General features: G+C 46.4%; 1 protein-coding gene across 1 annotated transcript in view; it reads right to left on the bottom strand.

Moving 5' to 3' along the window:
• Positions 1 to 529: 529 nt before the first annotated feature.
• Positions 530 to 18,156, bottom strand: part of SFXN5 (sideroflexin 5) — a 227,180-nt gene continuing 209,553 nt past the window's right edge. Inside the window, exon 14 of the mRNA XM_044294474.1 lies at positions 530 to 6,094. Coding sequence (XP_044150409.1) covers positions 6,017 to 6,094 — 78 coding nt within the window. The 3' untranslated portion in view covers positions 530 to 6,016. The remainder of the gene's footprint in view (positions 6,095 to 18,156) is intronic.

Raw genomic sequence — 18,156 nt, 5'->3', positions numbered from 1 at the left:
AAGTTGAGAGTCAGGAGAGATAACTGTTGGCTGGTAGGAAGGTAAGGTGTATGGGAATCCATAGTCTATGATGTGGCACTGACATAAAACGTCACCCCATGTATAATGGAGTCTCACTATTCTTGGCTTGGTACTGCAAGGGACCACTTAAAGGGGTTGTGTCCTATCAGACTTTGACGACCTATCTCTCGCATATGGCATCAAAGTCATATAGATACGGGCCCCACCTCTGACACCCACCTGTAACTGTGACGAGGGGACATCCTCTGCGTCTGGAGGAAAGAAGGTTTGTACACAAACATAGAAGAGGATTCTTTACGGTAAGAGCAGTGAGACTATGGAACTCTCTGCCTGAGGAGGTGGTGATGGTGAGTACAATAAAGGAATTCAAGAGGGGCCTGGATGTATTTCTGGAGCGTAATAATATTACAGGCTATAGCTACTAGAGAGGGGTCGTTGATCCAGGGAGTTATTCTGATGCCTGATTGGAGTCGGGAAGGAATTTTTTATTCCCCTAAAGTGGGGAAAATTGGCTTCGACCTCACCGTTTTTTTTGCCTCTGGATCAACTTGCAGGATGACAGGCCAAACTGGATGGACAGAGGGCTTTTTTCGGCCTTATGTACTATGTTACTACTATGTTACCAACACCCATCTCCAGAACGGGTGCCCGAAAGTGAAGGAGAACACACTGTGCATGTGCGGTCCCGTCTCTATTTATTTCTATGAGTTTCAAAAAAAGCTGCACAAGCACGCTCGGCTGTTTTTCGGAAGTGGAGGGTGGCTGCTCTACGCACACTTTGGGGGTCCTATTCTGGAGATACAGATATAGGTCTCAGAAGTAGGACCCAAACTTATATGACTTTGATGGCATATCCTCGTGATATGCCACCAATGTCTAGGATGAGACAACCCCTTTAATGACCCCTTAATGGGATATCAAAGAAATATCCTTGTTTTAAAAAAACTAAAAAATTTTGGAGGAGTACCACAGTATGAAAGGTGACATGAGACCTATCATCATGCATTGGCAGAAGAAAAGAGTCAGGACAATCTCAAAATGTCATTGAACATGGCTTCATTCACCATTGGTTATAGCATGACGTCAACAGAGGTGGCCAGGTGCTGTAAGGGTACTTAGGGCCAGTCTAGCGTTGGCCATACATTTTAGATAGCTGGTGAGCTATTTCTCCCAACCTCCCATGCATGCATGGCTAAGTGTACCAAGCTCTCAATGGAGATGGAGTAAGCTGTTGACAGATTGCCTTTGGAAGTTGCTTATTTTCCTGAGAACACAAGGGTAGGGCATATCCAATGGCCCAATCCTTCTCTCCCCTGCAATCAGGAGAGAGTTAGGAGGCCCTCGTACACATTAGGTCGTCAGCTGTCAGACTGAACTCAGTGGATTTGGTGATATTTCTTTCAGCACCTCATCTAAATCCTTAACAGGTGATTTTGGCTAAAATTCTAGAAGATTATAAAAATACGACATTCATTGTGGTGTAACAAACAGTGAAGATCGGACAAGATGTTCTGCAGTACAGCAGACCACACTATCCGATGAAATATAGCAATTATTAGGTTTAGAGGTCAAGTGAAGACATCTACAATCTCAAAGTTTGGAAAAATTAGCTCCAAAGTGGAGATTGGGAATAACTATGTATAAACTTAATGGAACATGTGCTAAACAAAGGTACTGGAAACACTTACAACCAAACAAATACAGTCATTTCTCTACCGGCAATGGAGAAGTCATTGGACATTGTTCTACAGTTTGGACCAAACTGGAGGACTATGGAAAGAGAGCGCATGATCCCAGGTGATGTGGGAGCACTAGTATTTTATCCATATGGGTTTGGCCAGTTTTAGGCGGAGTTATCTAAAAATTGGGAAGGCTGACAGTTCGGAATAAAACCACCCATTGTACTACAGATCCCTCTAAGCTCCCGAAGGATGAGGGCTGCCCTGCTGTATGATGTAACATGACCTTGTATTATCATAATCACATATCACTTGCCCTCTTCTTCATTTTTTTCCATTAATTAATGTACTAAGAATCAATTACTTGTGGTTCATTGGTCTGTTCTCTAATTATATAGCATGGGTGTAATGTCATTACCAGCTACACTCAATTCCCTGTCCTACAATAAGTGGTGGTGTGGTGGGGTGGAGAGCTCTTGTTTTCAGACTCTCCTGCCTCATTAAACAGGGCAGAATAATTAATTAGCAATTAATGGAATGTGCACAAAGCCGTCATTGCTTATATCTTTTGGGAACCAATTACTTCTCCTACATTAAAACACTTCTGGCTCTACAACTCTGGTAGAGACCTTCGAACAGAACCCAATTTCATAGTCTTCTCACTGTCTTATGATCCTGATCCATTAGTGATATAAAATGTTTATAGAAACTTTTAAGCTTTTGGATGACATCCATGAACACAACAGGACAGAACATGGCAATACTAATACTACACTGTGGCAATATGCTTGAAATTTCAGAAAATGGTTGGAGCTTTGTGATAAATTCATGCTATGGTGTTATGCCCTGGCAATGTTGACAGATCACTGGGAAAATGTACCAAGGTTTGTGGACCTGCCACCAATGGTCATTGTTTCTCAGTTGGCCAACTACCCCACTTTGAAAATAGCCATACTCCTTAGAATGGCCGACACGAATTCCTCCTTACTGTCCGACTTTCATGGGTAGGGGAAGCAGAACATTAGTAGAACATCCAGTTTCATTGTAATTGGCCAGAATGTATCTAATACCTTAAATGTTCCCATATAGAAGATTGTCTTTCATCACTTTGATCTAGATAAATTAGCAATGTATCTTGCATCACTATAACCATTGCATTCACAGTTTACCCACCAAGCGCTATTTCTCAATTATCATAATTAATTTGTAAGACAGTTAAAAATCAAGCCTCCTCTCATCGTCACATCATCTGTCACTTGATAAAATCAACACAAAACAGAATGTCATTGGAATTCAATCAGTCAGTGAAACATGAGAAATACAGCACTTAACTTTCTTCAAAAGTTGTTCTCAACCCAACTTATGACTGGTGGATGACCAATGACTGCACAAGAAAATGTGGTTAGTGCATACACACCATATAAAAGATTTTCTTCAGAACATAGGGAAAATGAGCAACACTAAAAGTTGGGTTAGGAGATTATGTGTAATAGACATCTACTTATATTACTGTTTATCAAGTTTTAGCAGCTCTGCTACTTCTCCTAAAGCCAAAGCCCTAAAATAGGTCCCCTGGGATCAGCATTTATCAAATCAGAATCTCTTAAAACTGATAGAGTGGACGCCAACATAATGTAAACGAAATCCACAGAGAATTTGAAGGAGGATATATGTGAGGAAGTCTCCAAGTAGTATGAGGAACCATTGGCCATCGAGATCTTGTCCAGTGTAATATGAAGAAACACTGACCATCTAGATGTGAATAGATCTCGTCCTCTGTAATATGAAGAAACACTGACCATCTAGATGTGAATAGATCTCGTCCTCTGTAATATGAAGAAACACTGACCATGTAGATGTGAAGAGATCTTGTCCAGTGTAATATGAAGAAACTGACGATCTAGACTGTCATCCAGTGTAGTATAAGGAAACTTTGACCATCTAATATGAAGACATCTCTTACAGGTTAATATGAGTAAACATTGACCAATGAGTAAACAATGTAAAGAGATCTTGTCCAGTGGAATATGAAGAAACACTGACCATCTAGATGTGAAGAGATCTCATCCAATGTAATCTGAAGAAACAATGACCATCTAGATGTGAAGGGATCTCAACTGACATATGTGAAGAATCAGTGCCAATATAGATGTGAAGAGATCTCATCCAATGTAATCTGAAGAAACAATGACCATCTAGATGTGAAAGGATCTCAGCGGGCGTAATATGAAGAATTACTGACCATATGGAATTGAAGAGATCTCTTCCATTGTAATCTGAAGAAACAATGACCATCTGGATGAGTAACGATCTTTTTAGTGAAATATAATTAGATTTGCCCAAGTGAGGTCTCCAGTAATCCAGCCTGGTAGTATCAAGTCAAGTAAGATGTCACCAAGTGAGAGATGGTTAGACACATAACAATCAAACCTGATTAAGTAAGATGACCTCCAGCTTATGAGATCTAGTATATTGAGGTATATTAATAAAGGTGAGATATGTGTACCAGACAGAAAAAAGTTAATAAATGGAGCTTAACTTACATCTTCCTGCATTTTCAACTAAAGCTAGCAATGAAGAGACCACACTGTTACATCTACAGCAGAAGGGGTCCACCATTCGCCTGTTATGACTCTATATCCAATGTTCTGCTACTATAGCACTACAATTCGCTCTCCAGACAATATCTGCCATACGGTTCATTATAGATTCTTTCTTGTTTACTTCCTTAGGGACCATACTGGCCATTGGAGTTGTTCTAAACATGGTTGAATTGTTTTCAGACGTTGACCAGCTAAAATGATCATTCGATGTTACACTTCTATTGTGTATGGCCCTCCTTTAGATGTAGAAAGAATCCCATAACTGGTTTCCATGCCTGCGGACCTCCCCCTTCACTCTTCTGCTGTATGTCCAATAGATTTTATTCTATTGCAAAGCTGGCCATAGACATGAGATATTTATCTGCTAATTCTGGTGACATCTACTGATAATCTGAGGTCTGCTGTGGTCATGCATGTAAGATTAACAACAGATGCCACTAATATTAACTGGATCTGGTGTGGTTGTTTTAAGGTGCCCAGACCCCCTCGACAGCTGAATGTTTGTTTGGCCAATAGCATTTCTTCCTCCCCCCTCGTACACATGCGAACTGGGCTTGGCCGAGTGAGCATGTGTTTTCGATGGGAATAAGCCATTGCCAAACTTCTTTGGCAATGGCTTATCTCCCACAAGAACTTAAGGCCTTTTTACACGGCTTGACGATCAGGCAATCGATTACGCTTTCGAAAAACCATGTCCAGTGATCAGTCAACAAACAAGGAAAAGGCATCTTTCAAACTGTATTTGCCAAATGACTGCACTACGAATTGGCTAGTCAAGTGCCGTACCGATGATTGCTCCATCTAAATTGTCAACGTTTTTCTTCCCCCCTGATTTGTCCAATTGGTGGAGAACCTAGACACAACAATAGTTGTCTGTTTTTTTGCCAAAATTGGTGGGCTCGGCCAACGTCCACCAAATGTGTATGACCAGCTTTAGACTTTGTATTAATTGTTCCTGCCCAGATTGTCAACATACCTAATGGCACCACGGAAACAAGTAGTCACGTACTGAAAATACAGATCTTGAACGCAAGTTACGGTAAGTGACGAAACTGTAAATTTCAGCTATGAACTCAAGTTATAACTCACAATGTATCTAAACCTAAGTTCTATGGAATACGCTTCACATACCGTTAGTATGAGCCACGCGGAACTCGCCAACTAAGGCATACTGTATAAGACGTCCTACATAAGTGTCAGAGTCTATGGTGTAACGTCACGCTGGTGCTGGATGTGGAACTACATTTTTTTCCTTCTAATTTTTGTGTTGTATAGTCAGGCTTGGCGTTAGCTATCGAACTTGGTCTAGCGGCATCATCAAGATTCATCTTCTAGAGGTGACGTGTGTTAATGACGCTGATCTGGGTGACGTTACGCAGGCTAATTGGATGAATCATTCCCTTTTCATGCAGTGATTGTGATCTTATGGAATTATTTTTTCTTTAATATATTTTTTTGTAATCTAATGGCTTTTAAAAAAAATTATTGGTACCACATTATTGTGCTATTTCTAGTCCCCCTTAGCAACAGTAAGACATGAATCCAGTAACTCTTCTACCTCGGAGAGTTGATAGTTCTATAAATGTGTTAATTTTCCCCAGCTGTCGGGAACGAGGGAGAGTTCAGGTGTTCGTCTGTTCCTTGCTCTGTGGTAAGTGACGGGGAAAGGGAGACTTTTCTTCATTGCTCGGTGCTGAGGTGACCAAATTTGGCTTACAATCCTTTGTTGTAGACCACCGTCCGAGAGGTGGTGTTCATCGCAATTTCTGGCTCCAGTTGTGAGGTCTCAATCTGTTAAAGAAGAAACAAGACAGGAGTAGATCAATCAACAGTCTGTCCGTTCTGCTCATCTGGATGAAAACTATGGAAATCTTAGAATTTAAGGATACATTTTTATGTTTTTTTGCTTCAAATTCAGAATTAACTGATTTACCAAAAAATAAAAAAAGCAAAAGCAAAGGTAGAGAAATTTGTGAAGCAACACAGTCATCGCAAAAAATGAATAAAAACTAATTTTACTAAATTACAGTTATTGGTTCGCCAGTCTGACTTGGTTTGGACAACTATGTGCTGGGAGGGTTGCCCCGCGAAAAATAATTAACATTTTCAAACTAGTACCCGGATCTGAGGACTTCTGTACCTGTATGCAATTAGAAATGTAGTACAGCATTCAATATAATGTATCTTGTTCCTTTCCTTATTTCTCTGTCCACCTCGCTGAGGTGGACGCTCATGCTCAGTTCCATCCTTCAACTGTCACTAACTGGATCTACTATTAGAAGAAGTGTAAGTTACAAGGGTAGAGCTGCAGTAGAAAGGACATGCCCCCTGGTAAATACACACCCCATGAGCTGTGATAGGGAGAGAGCTGCAATAGAAAGGACGTGGCCCCTGAAGAAGAACACCCCCCCACCCCGAGCTGTGATAGGAGAGAGCCTCAATAGAAAGGACGTGGCCCCTGGTAAAGAACACCCCCCACCCCGAGCTGTGATAGGAGAGAGCTGCAGAAGAAATAAAAAAAATTAAAAAAGTTTTAGGGTTCATGCACACGAACATATTTTTAGTCCGTATCTAATCCGCATTTTTTGAGGACCCATTTACTTTAATGGTGTCGTTCCGTTCCGCAAAATGCAGAATGGACACAGCCGGTATCCGTGTTTTGAAGCTCAGGTGCAATATCAGCCACAATGTGTATGTGATGAATACCCAACAAAACTGTTCATCCGTCGGGTCTTGTACAGAACGTATGAGGCTCGTCCTACAGAAAAGGACCGTTATGTATCAGAGGGAACGCGCAGCCTGTATTACTGGTAGAGACCCTCAAGTCTTGAAGACTTTCATTATTTACTGTACTTCAGAATTTATTATTTTGAAATGTTTTGATGGAGGATTCCGTAATGTGTTACAGTTAATTATAATCACGATACATCGCCATAATGCAGGAGAGAGTGTAGGAAGTTACCAGATCTGCTAGTGAACCGTATATGTAAACATATGGCTTCGGCATCAGCTTCCCATAAATACACCGCACGTCAGGTGTATCAGCCAAGAGGATCATGCAACACTTATCCGTGGTGCCTCCAACATAGTACACCCCAATGGCTCATCCATCACTGTAAGGCATACATTCAACTAGTACACTAATTTATATTTACATGTAGATATAAACCATATTACATTACTAATCCCTTACTGATCCTGCGTTACATCCTGTATTATACTCCAGAGCTGCACTCACTATTCTGCTGGAGTCACTGTGTACATACATTACTTATCCTGTACTGATCCTGAGTTACATCCTGTATTGTACTCCAGAGCTGCACTCACTATTCTGCTGGTGCAGTCACTGTGTACATACATTACTTATCCGGTACTGATCCTGAGTTACATCCTGTATTGTACTCCAGAGCTGCACTCACTATTCTGCTGGTGCAGTCACTGTGTACATACATTACTTATCCGGTACTGATCCTGAGTTACTTCCTGTATTATACTCCAGAGCTGTACTCACTATTCTGCTGGTGGAGTCACTGTGTACATACATTACATTACTTATCCTGTACTGATCCTGAGTTACATCCTGTATTGTACTCCAGAGCTGCACTCACTATTCTGCTGGTGCAGTCACTGTGTACATACATTACTTATCCTGTACTGATCCTGAGTTACATCCTGTATTGTACTCCAGAGCTGCACTTACTATTCTGCTGGTGCAGTCACTGTGTACATACATTACTTATCCTGTACTGATCCTGAGTTACATCCTGTATTATACTCCAGAGCTGCACTCACTATTCTGCTGGTGGAGTTACTGTGTACATACATTACTTATCCTGTACTGATCCTGAGTTACATCCTGTATTACACTCCAGAGCTGCACTCACTATTCTGCTGGTGCAGTCACTGTGTACATACATTACTTATCCTGTACTGATCCTGAGTTACATCCTGTATTATACTCCAGAGCTGCACTCACTATTCTGCTGGTGCAGTCACTGTGTACATACATTACTTATCCTGTACTGATCCTGAGTTACATCCTGTATTATACTCCAGAGCTGCACTCACTATTCTGCTGGTGCAGTCACTGTGTACATACATTACTTATCCTGTACTGATCCTGAGTTACATCCTGTATTGTACTCCAGAGCTGCACTCACTATTCTGCTGGTGCAGTCACTGTGTACATACATTACTTATCCTGTACTGATCCTGAGTTTTACAGCAAGACACGGAGGCTTCGTATTGCTATCTCCTTCTTTACTGAACCACCAATAGCAGCAAAGAGAAAAAATTTACATACAAGGAACCATAGCAACCAAGGTCCCTCCCCACTGGCCCCTATAATAGGCCGCTCTTCCTCTGTAACTTCCTCTTTCTTTGCTGCTGCCACCAAGTTAAGTACATCTTCTTCTATGCTTTTGTCATTGATGTTTGGTGTCTTTTGCGCTGTCTACCCCAGGGTGACTAACCCTGCTTGCTCGCAGCGCTCACTTTGCCTTATGCGTTCTGCCTATTGCTGGGGCGGATAGTTTAGTTTGCCTTGCGCTTATCACCGCGCTGATTTGCTTCCGGTGCCGCTTCCCCGCGTCTTCCCCCCCTTCATTCCCTTCTCCCCTATCCCAGGGAGGTTCTACCCCAGCCAGTGGGTTTGCGCTTGTATGTCCTACCGTTTTGTCACTTAGGTCCCGGCATCTGGTGGGTGCATTCCTCCGTTTCTAGCTGCGGCATCGTTCCTGGCGCTTCCTGAGCAGTGGGGCAGCGAGATCTCGCGAGATCTCGGCGGCCATCTTGCGGTTGGCGGCCGCGATTCGCGGGCTTTTAGGGGGCGGAGCTACAGCGTCTTTCAGCTCGGTCGGCGGCTCCTGCTCCCTCTGCCAGCTAACACCCAGCGCTTCTCCAAGGCACCTCTCCCTTAGTCAGTGAGTGTCCTATTCGTCCGGTTAGCACTTTAGCTAGGCCAGATTGCAGGTATGTCGGTACCCACTTCCCCTCAGACTGCCGTTAGGCCCCCCTCCCCCCCTGAGGGATCCGGCTCCTCTCATGTGGATGCTCAGGCGCTGGCCCTGCAGCGATCAGTGTCGGATGCGATCATGGCAGCCATGGGCTCCATGTCATCCATCCTTTCTCAGACCATTACTCAAGCCCTGTCCGTCCCACCTCCCATTGTACCTTTGCAGGACCCTATTGCCACACCGCAGCCTACCTCAAATGACTCTCCTATTACAGAGGAGGTTTTGACTGGTGCGCATATTGCCACCCCAGAGACCGTGCTTAGTTCACGGAAGAGGGCCCATTCCCGCCGGGCAGAACGGGCGCGGACATGGAAATGCGCTAGAGCGCAATCTCCGGAATTGTCTGGCTCTGACAGAGCTTCAGACGAGGAGGCATTTGCGGATATGGATTATGAGGCGGAGGAGGATGTCACCCCCCCAGTTCAGGGCCCCTCGGCTGCCGTTGCAGCTACCTCCTCTGCCAGGGATGTGGTGTCCCCTTGTACCACTTCCCACTCTGTGGCGGTTCTGGATGACGCTGGAGAACCTATGTTCGACCCTGAATCTTTACACCACCCGCGTTCGGCGGAATGGCTCCCCTCCCCTCATGTAGGGGCTTATTTGGAGCACTGGGTGCGTCACTCGCTTTCCCGCGATTCACGCAAGAAACTCAGGGCTGAGTGTCCCAGGCCATTGGTTCCTAATAAGGTGTGCGAGACCCCAATAGTGGATCCCAAGATGGCTCAATTTCTAGCCAAAACTGGCTGGAACTCAAAAAAGGGACTGGATTCAGCGCTCCGCAGCTGCCAGGACAAGATTCTAGATGTCCTCGGTCCACTGACCAAGATCTTGGAGATGGCCGAATCAGCTAGGAGTGAGGGATCCCCAATAGACCACGAGGAATTGCGGGGCTGGGCCCAGAGGGCCATTTGCCTTACCGGTAACGCCAATACATCAGTGGCGATTGAGAGGCGCAAGTCTATCCTATTCAAGATAGACCCTAAGTTAGCTAACTTGGCGCTCACTGAGGCGGGAAAGGAAGCACAGGGCCTCCTTTTCGGCGAGTCCTTCATTAAGGACATGAGCCGTTTTGTCGGCACCTTTACGGCGCTTGACAAGGCCCAAAGTTCGATGCGCAGGGTGTTTCACGGACGGGTCTCTCATCGGGCCGGCAGTGGTAGGGGCCGCCTGTCCGGCCGTGCTAGTTTCCAGGCCCGCGGAGCGAATAGAGGCGCCGGTGGACAAAGGCCACCGTTCCAGGACCAACGTAATCCGTCTCCCTTCTTCGCATCCAGAGGACAGCAGTGGCGTTCTCGCTCCTTCCGGGGCAACCCCAGCCATCGCAGACCCTTGGGTAAGTCTTCCACAGGTCGGGGGTTCTATGGTACCTTGTGTAGGGGGCCGACTCCGACTCTTTTTTCAAGCTTGGAGTCTCATCACCTCAGATCCGTGGGTGCTGACCACGGTCAGGGGGTTTCACATAGAGCTCACGGGGTCTCCCTACCTTGTTCCCTCCCCCCCGTTTGTCCCCCTGTCGCGCCCAGATTGCGCCCTGGTGGACGCGGAGCTGCTCTCCCTCAGACAAAAGCGGGCGATAGAACGAGCGTTCCCTGCGCAGGGGACTGTGATCAGCAATATATTTCTCGTTCAGAAGAAAGGCGGGCAGATGAGGCCAGTCATCAATCTTCGCGCGCTGAATGCGGTAGTTCGCTACCGTCATTTCAAGATGGAGGGGATCCATCTTCTACGGGACTTGCTAGTGCCTGGGGACTGGATGGTAAAGCTCGACCTGAAGGATGCTTACCTGACGGTCCCAGTGGCCAATTGTTCCAGGGACTTGCTCCAGTTCAGGTGGAATGGCGAGGTATGGAGGTTCACTTGTCTGCCATTCGGTCTGTCGTCAGCTCCTTGGTGCTTCACCAAGTTGCTGCGTCCGGTCGTGTCCTGGTTGAGGACTCGGGGCGTCCGCCTCATCATTTACCTGGACGACATCCTCCTGATGCACGAATCCAGGGTGGGATTACTGGAACATCTCCAGTGGACATCGGATTTGCTGTTGGATCTCGGATTCCTCCTCAACGTAGAGAAGTCCTGCCTCATCCCGGCTCAGAGGATGGAGTTCTTAGGATTCACGGTGGACTCGCTCTCGGAGTCCCTCAGTCTGCCGACGGCGAAGTTGCGGACGATCCGCAAGGAATTGAGACATGCGCTCCTCTTGCCCCATCTCTCATTGCGCCACCTGGCCCGCATCATCGGGCTTTTGGCCTCGTCCATTCAGGCGGTGTTTCCAGCCCCGTTACATTACCGGGCGCTCCAACGACTGAAGATCGCCCATCTTCGGACTGGTGCTTCTTTTGCGGACGCGGTGCTTCTGGACGCGGAGGCGCGAGAGGAGTTGCGTTGGTGGATTGCCAATCTGGAGGCGTGGAACGGCAGAGCGATCTTCGGGTTCTTGCCGGAGTTGACAATAGAATCAGATGCGAGCCTCCAGGGTTGGGGTGCCCACTGCAATGGCGTTTCCACGGGGGGCCCCTGGTCGGCGGAGGAGTCCCTCTTGCACATCAATGCCTTGGAACTCCTTGCGGGATCTTTTGCGGTGCAGAGTTTCTCCAATGGGATCGCCAACGCGTGCATCAAGCTACGGATGGACAATATATCGGCAGTCCGGTATGTCAACCGTTTGGGGGGTACCCGCTCGGCAACTTTAGCTCGTTTGGCCAAAGATTTTTGGTCCTTTTGCCTCTCCAGGGACATTATGGTGCAGGCGGAGTACTTGCCGGGGCTGAACAACGTCCAGGCGGATTGGAATTCGCGTTACCTGTCGGATGGCAGCGATTGGCAGTTGGATCCTCGGGTCTTCTCAGCAATTTCGGAGTTGTGGGGTCCGATGTCTATCGATCTGTTCGCATCACGTCTGAACAGACAACTCGCCAGGTTCTTCAGCTGGCGTCCGGATCCCGAGGCATTGGCGGTGGACGCGTTTCTTCAAGATTGGTCGGTGTCCCGTCTGTACGCGTTTCCTCCGTTCTCGATGATTCCGAGGACGCTCTTGCAGGTGATTCGTCATCAGGCGGACCTGGTTCTGGTGGTCCCGTTCTGGGGGTCTCAGGTCTGGTTCCCTTCGTTGCTGAGGATTCTAGTGGAGATTCCTGTGCTTCTCCCGACCCGGTCGGATCTCCTCCGCAACCCTCTGGGTCTACAACACCCCCTTCTTCTGGACGGGTCCTTGCGGCTGCTGGCGTGCCGGATCTCCGGACACCTGGATCGTTCGAGGGAGTTTCGGCAGCAACTCGACAGCTATTGGACAGTGCATGGGCCCCCGGCACCAGAAAATCGTACCGGGCAGCCTGGAGAACTTGGGCTAACTGGTGCGTGGAACGGGACTTGGATCCCGTTTCGGCTCCTGTAGGCCACTTGCTGGAATTTCTCACCTCTCTCTTTGAGGCGGGGAAGGCATATCGGACCATCAACCTTTTTAGGTCCGCTATTTCTTCTACCCACGCGGGCTTCGAGGGCGTCGCGGCTGGCCAGCATCCTTCGGTGTCCCGCCTCTTACGGGGGGCTCGCTTGTCTCGTCCCCCGCGGCCTCGTTTTTCCACTACATGGGACGTCTCCCTGGTCCTTTCCTTCTTGGCCTCTTGGCCCGGGAACTCTGACCTCACACTTAGGCAGTTGTCGGCGAAGTTGTTGGCGTTATTTTGCCTTATTTCCTGCAAGAGGGTCTCGGATGTGAGGGCGCTTGATCATGATGCACGTTCCTTTACCCCGGAGGGGGTTACCTTTAACATCTCGCGTCGCACCAAGACGAGCATCCGTTTCGTGTCCTACCCCAGTTTTCCTTCTTCTCCGGTCTTATGTCCCGTGGCGTGCTTTAAGGAATATGAGTCCAGGACTCTGGCGCATCGGTCCCCGGCCAGTCCTCAGTTGTTCATTTCTCTGCGTCATCCTTTTGGTCCGGTTTCTAGCCCTACGCTAGCACGTTGGCTTAAATGGGTCATGTCGTTAGCGGGGGTTGACGTTTCTGTCTTCACGGCCCATTCTGCGCGCGGGGCCTCTGCCTCCGCCTTGGCAGTTTCGGGGGCCAGATTGGAGGATGTTATGCGTCTGGCTGATTGGTCCAATGTTACAACGTTCAGGGAGTTCTATTTTCGTCCTCCACCTAATTTGTTTTCTTCAATCATAGACGGGCTTTGAACTTGCAATACGAAGCCTCCGTGTCTTGCTGTAAAACTAAATGATTTTCCTATTTCATGACGTAAAGTCATAGTTTTATTAAAGACACGGAGGCGAGTATTGCCCACCCTATTCCCTCCCTTGGGGTTTTTTATTACAGGGGTCATGTATCATTGCCTCTAGGTATTATTGACCTTTTTATGTTGTTGTATTTAGGTTTTATTGTCCTAATGTTTCTGTCATTGCCATTGTATTGCATGTTATTTATTACAATTCTTATTGTTTTCTGTCCCTTGTCGCCTGTTGAGTCGGTGGCGTAACTGGCGTCCGGACGTTCTGTCCTGATATGTTTGTTTCACCTGGGCCTATGGTCTGTTTTATTTTCCAGGATGAAGTCTTTTCGTGACAAGATGCCGTATTACCGGTGGATGTGTTCTACAGTTCAGCCAGGTTGGCTAGTTGATTGCGCTTCATGGGCGTTGGACTTTCCGTTCCAGTTAAAGTTCGGAGTTATCATTGGGATGTTCGGGATGTCAGCACCAGAGTTTCAAAGAAAGAGGAAGTTACAGAGGAGGAGCGGCCTATTATAGGGGCCAGTGGGGAGGGACCTTGGTTGCTATGGTTCCTTGTATGTAAATTTTTTCTCTTTGCTGCTATTGGTGGTTCAGTAAAGAAGGAGATAGCAATACTCGCCTCCGTGTCTTTAATAAAACTATGACTTTACGTCATGAAATAGGAAAATCATTTAGTTACATCCTGTATTATACTCCAGAGCTGCACTCACTATTCTGCTGGTGCAGTCACCATGTACATACATTACTTATCCTGGTAAGGGCTCTCTCACACCTGCGTTCTTGTCTTCCGGCATAGAGTTCCGTCGTCGGGGCAATATGCCGGAAGAATCCTGATCAGTTTTATCCTAATGCATTCTGAATGGAGTGAAATCCGTTCAGGATGCATTAGGATGTCTTCAGTTGCGGAACGGAACGTTTTTTGGCCGGAGAAAATACTGCAGCATGCTGCGCTTTTTGCTCCGGCCAAAAATCCTGAACACTTGCCGCAAGGCCGGATCCGGAATTAATGCCCATTGAAAGGCATTGATCCGGATCCGGCCTTAAGCTAAACGTCGTTTCGGCGCATTGCCGGATCCGACGTTTTGCTTTTTCTGAATGGTTACCATGGCTGCCGGGACGCTGAAGTCCTGGCAGCCATGGTAAAGTGTAGCGGGGAGCGGGGGAGCAGCATACTTACCGTCCGTGCGGCTCCCGGGGCGCTCCAGAGTGACGTCAGGGCGCCCCAGGCGCATGGATCACGTGATCGCATAGCACGTCATCCATGCGCATGGGGCGCTCTGACGTCATTCTGGAGCGCCCCGGGAGCCGCACGGACTGTAAGTATACCGCTCCCCGCTCCTACTATGGCAACCAGGACTTTAATAGCGTCCTGGCTGCCATAGTAACACTGAACGCATTTTGAAGACGGATCAGTCTTCAAATGCTTTCCGTTCACTTGCGTTTTTCCGGATTCGGCGTGTAATTCCGGCAAGTGGAGTACACGCTGAATCCGGACAATGCAAGTGTGAAAGAGGCCTTATACTCCAGAGCTGCACTCACTATTCTGCTGGTGCAGTCACTGTGTACATACAGTACAGACAAAAAGTTTGGACACACCTTCTCATTCAAAGAGTTTTCTTTATTTTCATGACTATGAAAATTGTAGATTCACACTGAAGGCATCAAAACTATGAATTAACACATGTGGAATTATATACATAACAAAAAAGTGTGAAACAACTGAAAATATGTCATATTCTAGGTTCTTCAAAGTAGCCACCTTTTGCTTTGATTACTGCTTTGCACACTCTTGGCATTCTCTTGATGAGCTTCAAGAGGTAGTCACCTGAAATGGTCTTCCAACAGTCTTGAAGGAGTTCCCAGAGATGCTTAGCACTTGTTGGCCCTTTTGCCTTCACTCTGCGGTCCAGCTCACCCCAAACCACCTCGATTGGGTTCAGGTCCAGTGACTGTGGAGGCAAGGTCATCTAGCGCAGCACCCCATCACTCTCCTTCATGGTCACATAGCCCTTACACAGCCTGGAGGTGTGTTTGGGGTCATTGTCCTGTTGAAAAATAAATGATGGTCCAACTAAACACAAACCGGATGGAATAGCATGCCGCTGCAAGATGCTGTGGTAGCCATGCTGGTTCAGTATGCCTTCAATTTCTAATAAATCCCCAACAGTGTCACCAGCAAAGCACCCCCACACCATCACACCTCCTCCTCCATGCTTCACGATGGGAACCAGGCATGTAGAGTCCATCCGTTCACATTTTCTGCGTCGCACAAAGACACGGTGGTTGGAACCAAAGATCTAAAATTTGGACTCATCAGACCAAAGCACAGATTTCCACTGGTCTAATGTCCATTCCTTGTGTTCTTTAGCCCAAACAAGTCTCTTCTGCTTGTTGCCTGTCCTTAGCAGTGGTTTCCTAGCAGATCTTCTACCATGAAGGCCTGATTCACACAGTCTCCTCTTAACAGTTGTTCTAGAGATGTGTCTGCTGCTAGAACTCTGGGTGGCATTGACTTGGTCTCTAATCTGAGCTGCTGTTACCTGCGATTTCTGAGGCTGGTGACTCGGATGAACTTATCCTCCGCAGCAGAGGTGACTCTTGGTCTTCCTTTCCTGGGGCGGTCCGCATGTGAGCCAGTTTCCTTGTAGCGCTTGATGGTTTTTGTGACTGCACTTGGGGACACTTTCAAAGTTTTCCCAATTTTTCGGACTGACTGACCTTCATTTCTTAAAGCAATGATGGCCGCTCGTTTTTCTTTACTTAGCTTCTTTTTTCTTGCCATAATACAAATTCTAACAGTCTATTCAGTAGGACTATCAGCTGTGTATCCACCTTACTTCTCCACAACGCAACTGATGGTCCCAACCCTGTTTATAAGGCAAGAAATCCCACTTATTAAACCTGACAGGGCACACCTGTGAAGTGAAGACCATTTCAGGTGACTACCTCTTGAAGATCATCAAGAGAATGCCAAGAGTGTGCAAAGCAGTAATCAAAGCAAAAGGTGGCTACTGTGAAGAACCTAGAATATGACCTATTTTCAGTTGTTTCACACTTTTTTGTTATGTATATAATTCCACATGTGTTAATTCATAGTTTTGATGCTTTCAGTGTGAATCTACAATTTTCATAGTCATGAAAATAAAGAAAACTCTTTGAATGAGAAGGTGTGTCCAAACTTTTGGTCTGTACTGTACATTACATTACTTATCCTGTACTGATCCCGAGTTACATCCTGTATTATACTCCAGAGCTGCACTCACTATTCTGCTGGTGCAGTCACTGTGTACATACATTACTTATCCTGTACTGATCCTGAATTACATCCTGTATTATACTCCAGAGCTGCACTCACTATTCTGCTGGTGCAGTCACTGTGTACATACATTACTTCTCCTGTACTGATCCTGAGTTACATCCTGTATTATACTCCAGAGCTGCACTCACTATTCTGCTGGTGCAGTCACTGTGTGCATACATTCCTTATCCTGTATTGTACTCCAGAGCTGCACTCACTATTCTGCTGGTGCAGTCACTGTGCACATACATTACTTATCCTGTACTGATCCTGAGTTACATCCTGTATTATACCCCAGAGCTGCACTCACTATTCTGCTGGTGCAGTCACTGTGTAGATACATTACTTATCCTGTACTGATCCTGAGTTACATCCTGTATTTCTTTTATTAAAATTTTAAAACAAACAGATAAATAAATATATAAAACAGAGACCAAACCAACCATACAGGACATGATGCTCCTCAGCGCGGCGCAGACAGCACCGGTCCAGCCCACTCGCCACAGAACACCAGCTATGTACAATATTTACAATATCTATGTACATGTACTAACCTTCCTGATCCGGTTGCATCTACCTACACTTAACAAATACAGAAGTTAAACTTACAAAAAGCCCACCCACCACCACCCCAATGCAACACACAATTTTTTTTTTTTATATTATATATATATATATTTTTTTTTTATTTATTTTTTATTTTATTTTTTTGGGTCCCTGAGCTGGTCCCGCATCCCATGCCCCCAGTACATGATAACAGACGTCCATGAACCAGCCCAGGATTTTCTTATATGTCCCAAAGTCCCCAATGTTCCATGGAACCCTCCCCCCATTTACCCACCACCCAACCTAACACTACACCCGACAACTCAACCTATACAAATATACAAATATATATATAGACATAAAGACATATAAACTACATTACATAGTACATTACATAGTAGACCTTAACCTCACCACCCACCGTGAGGCTTTTCAGCCACACACAACCCATTAAAGACCAAGTTTGGCGCCTGCAAGCCCTATGTCCTCATACAGCCACCAAAACAAAACAAAAATCTACAGTGTCAGCTTCAGCCCACCACCGGGAGGGGAGACAACAGGCTAGGGTACCCTAAAGGCAAAACCCCTCCAGAGGAGAGAGGCTCTACCCGCCCCCAACCTCTCGTACTCCAGAGAGCGCACCTTCACCAGGTCTCCGAGAATGTTCCTAACCACCTCATCCTCGGGGAGGATTTTGCGTTGCGTCGAAACTAAACACCGTGCATGCCACGTGTAGTACCTGACCACTGAGCTGACTAGGAATAAAGT

The sequence above is a fragment of the Bufo gargarizans genome, chromosome 1, assembly GCF_014858855.1.
Source record: "Bufo gargarizans isolate SCDJY-AF-19 chromosome 1, ASM1485885v1, whole genome shotgun sequence".
Classification (NCBI taxonomy): Eukaryota; Metazoa; Chordata; class Amphibia; order Anura; family Bufonidae; genus Bufo; species Bufo gargarizans.
The sequence above is the reverse complement of the archived record's forward strand: the minus strand, read 5'-3'. Positions and strand labels throughout refer to the sequence as shown.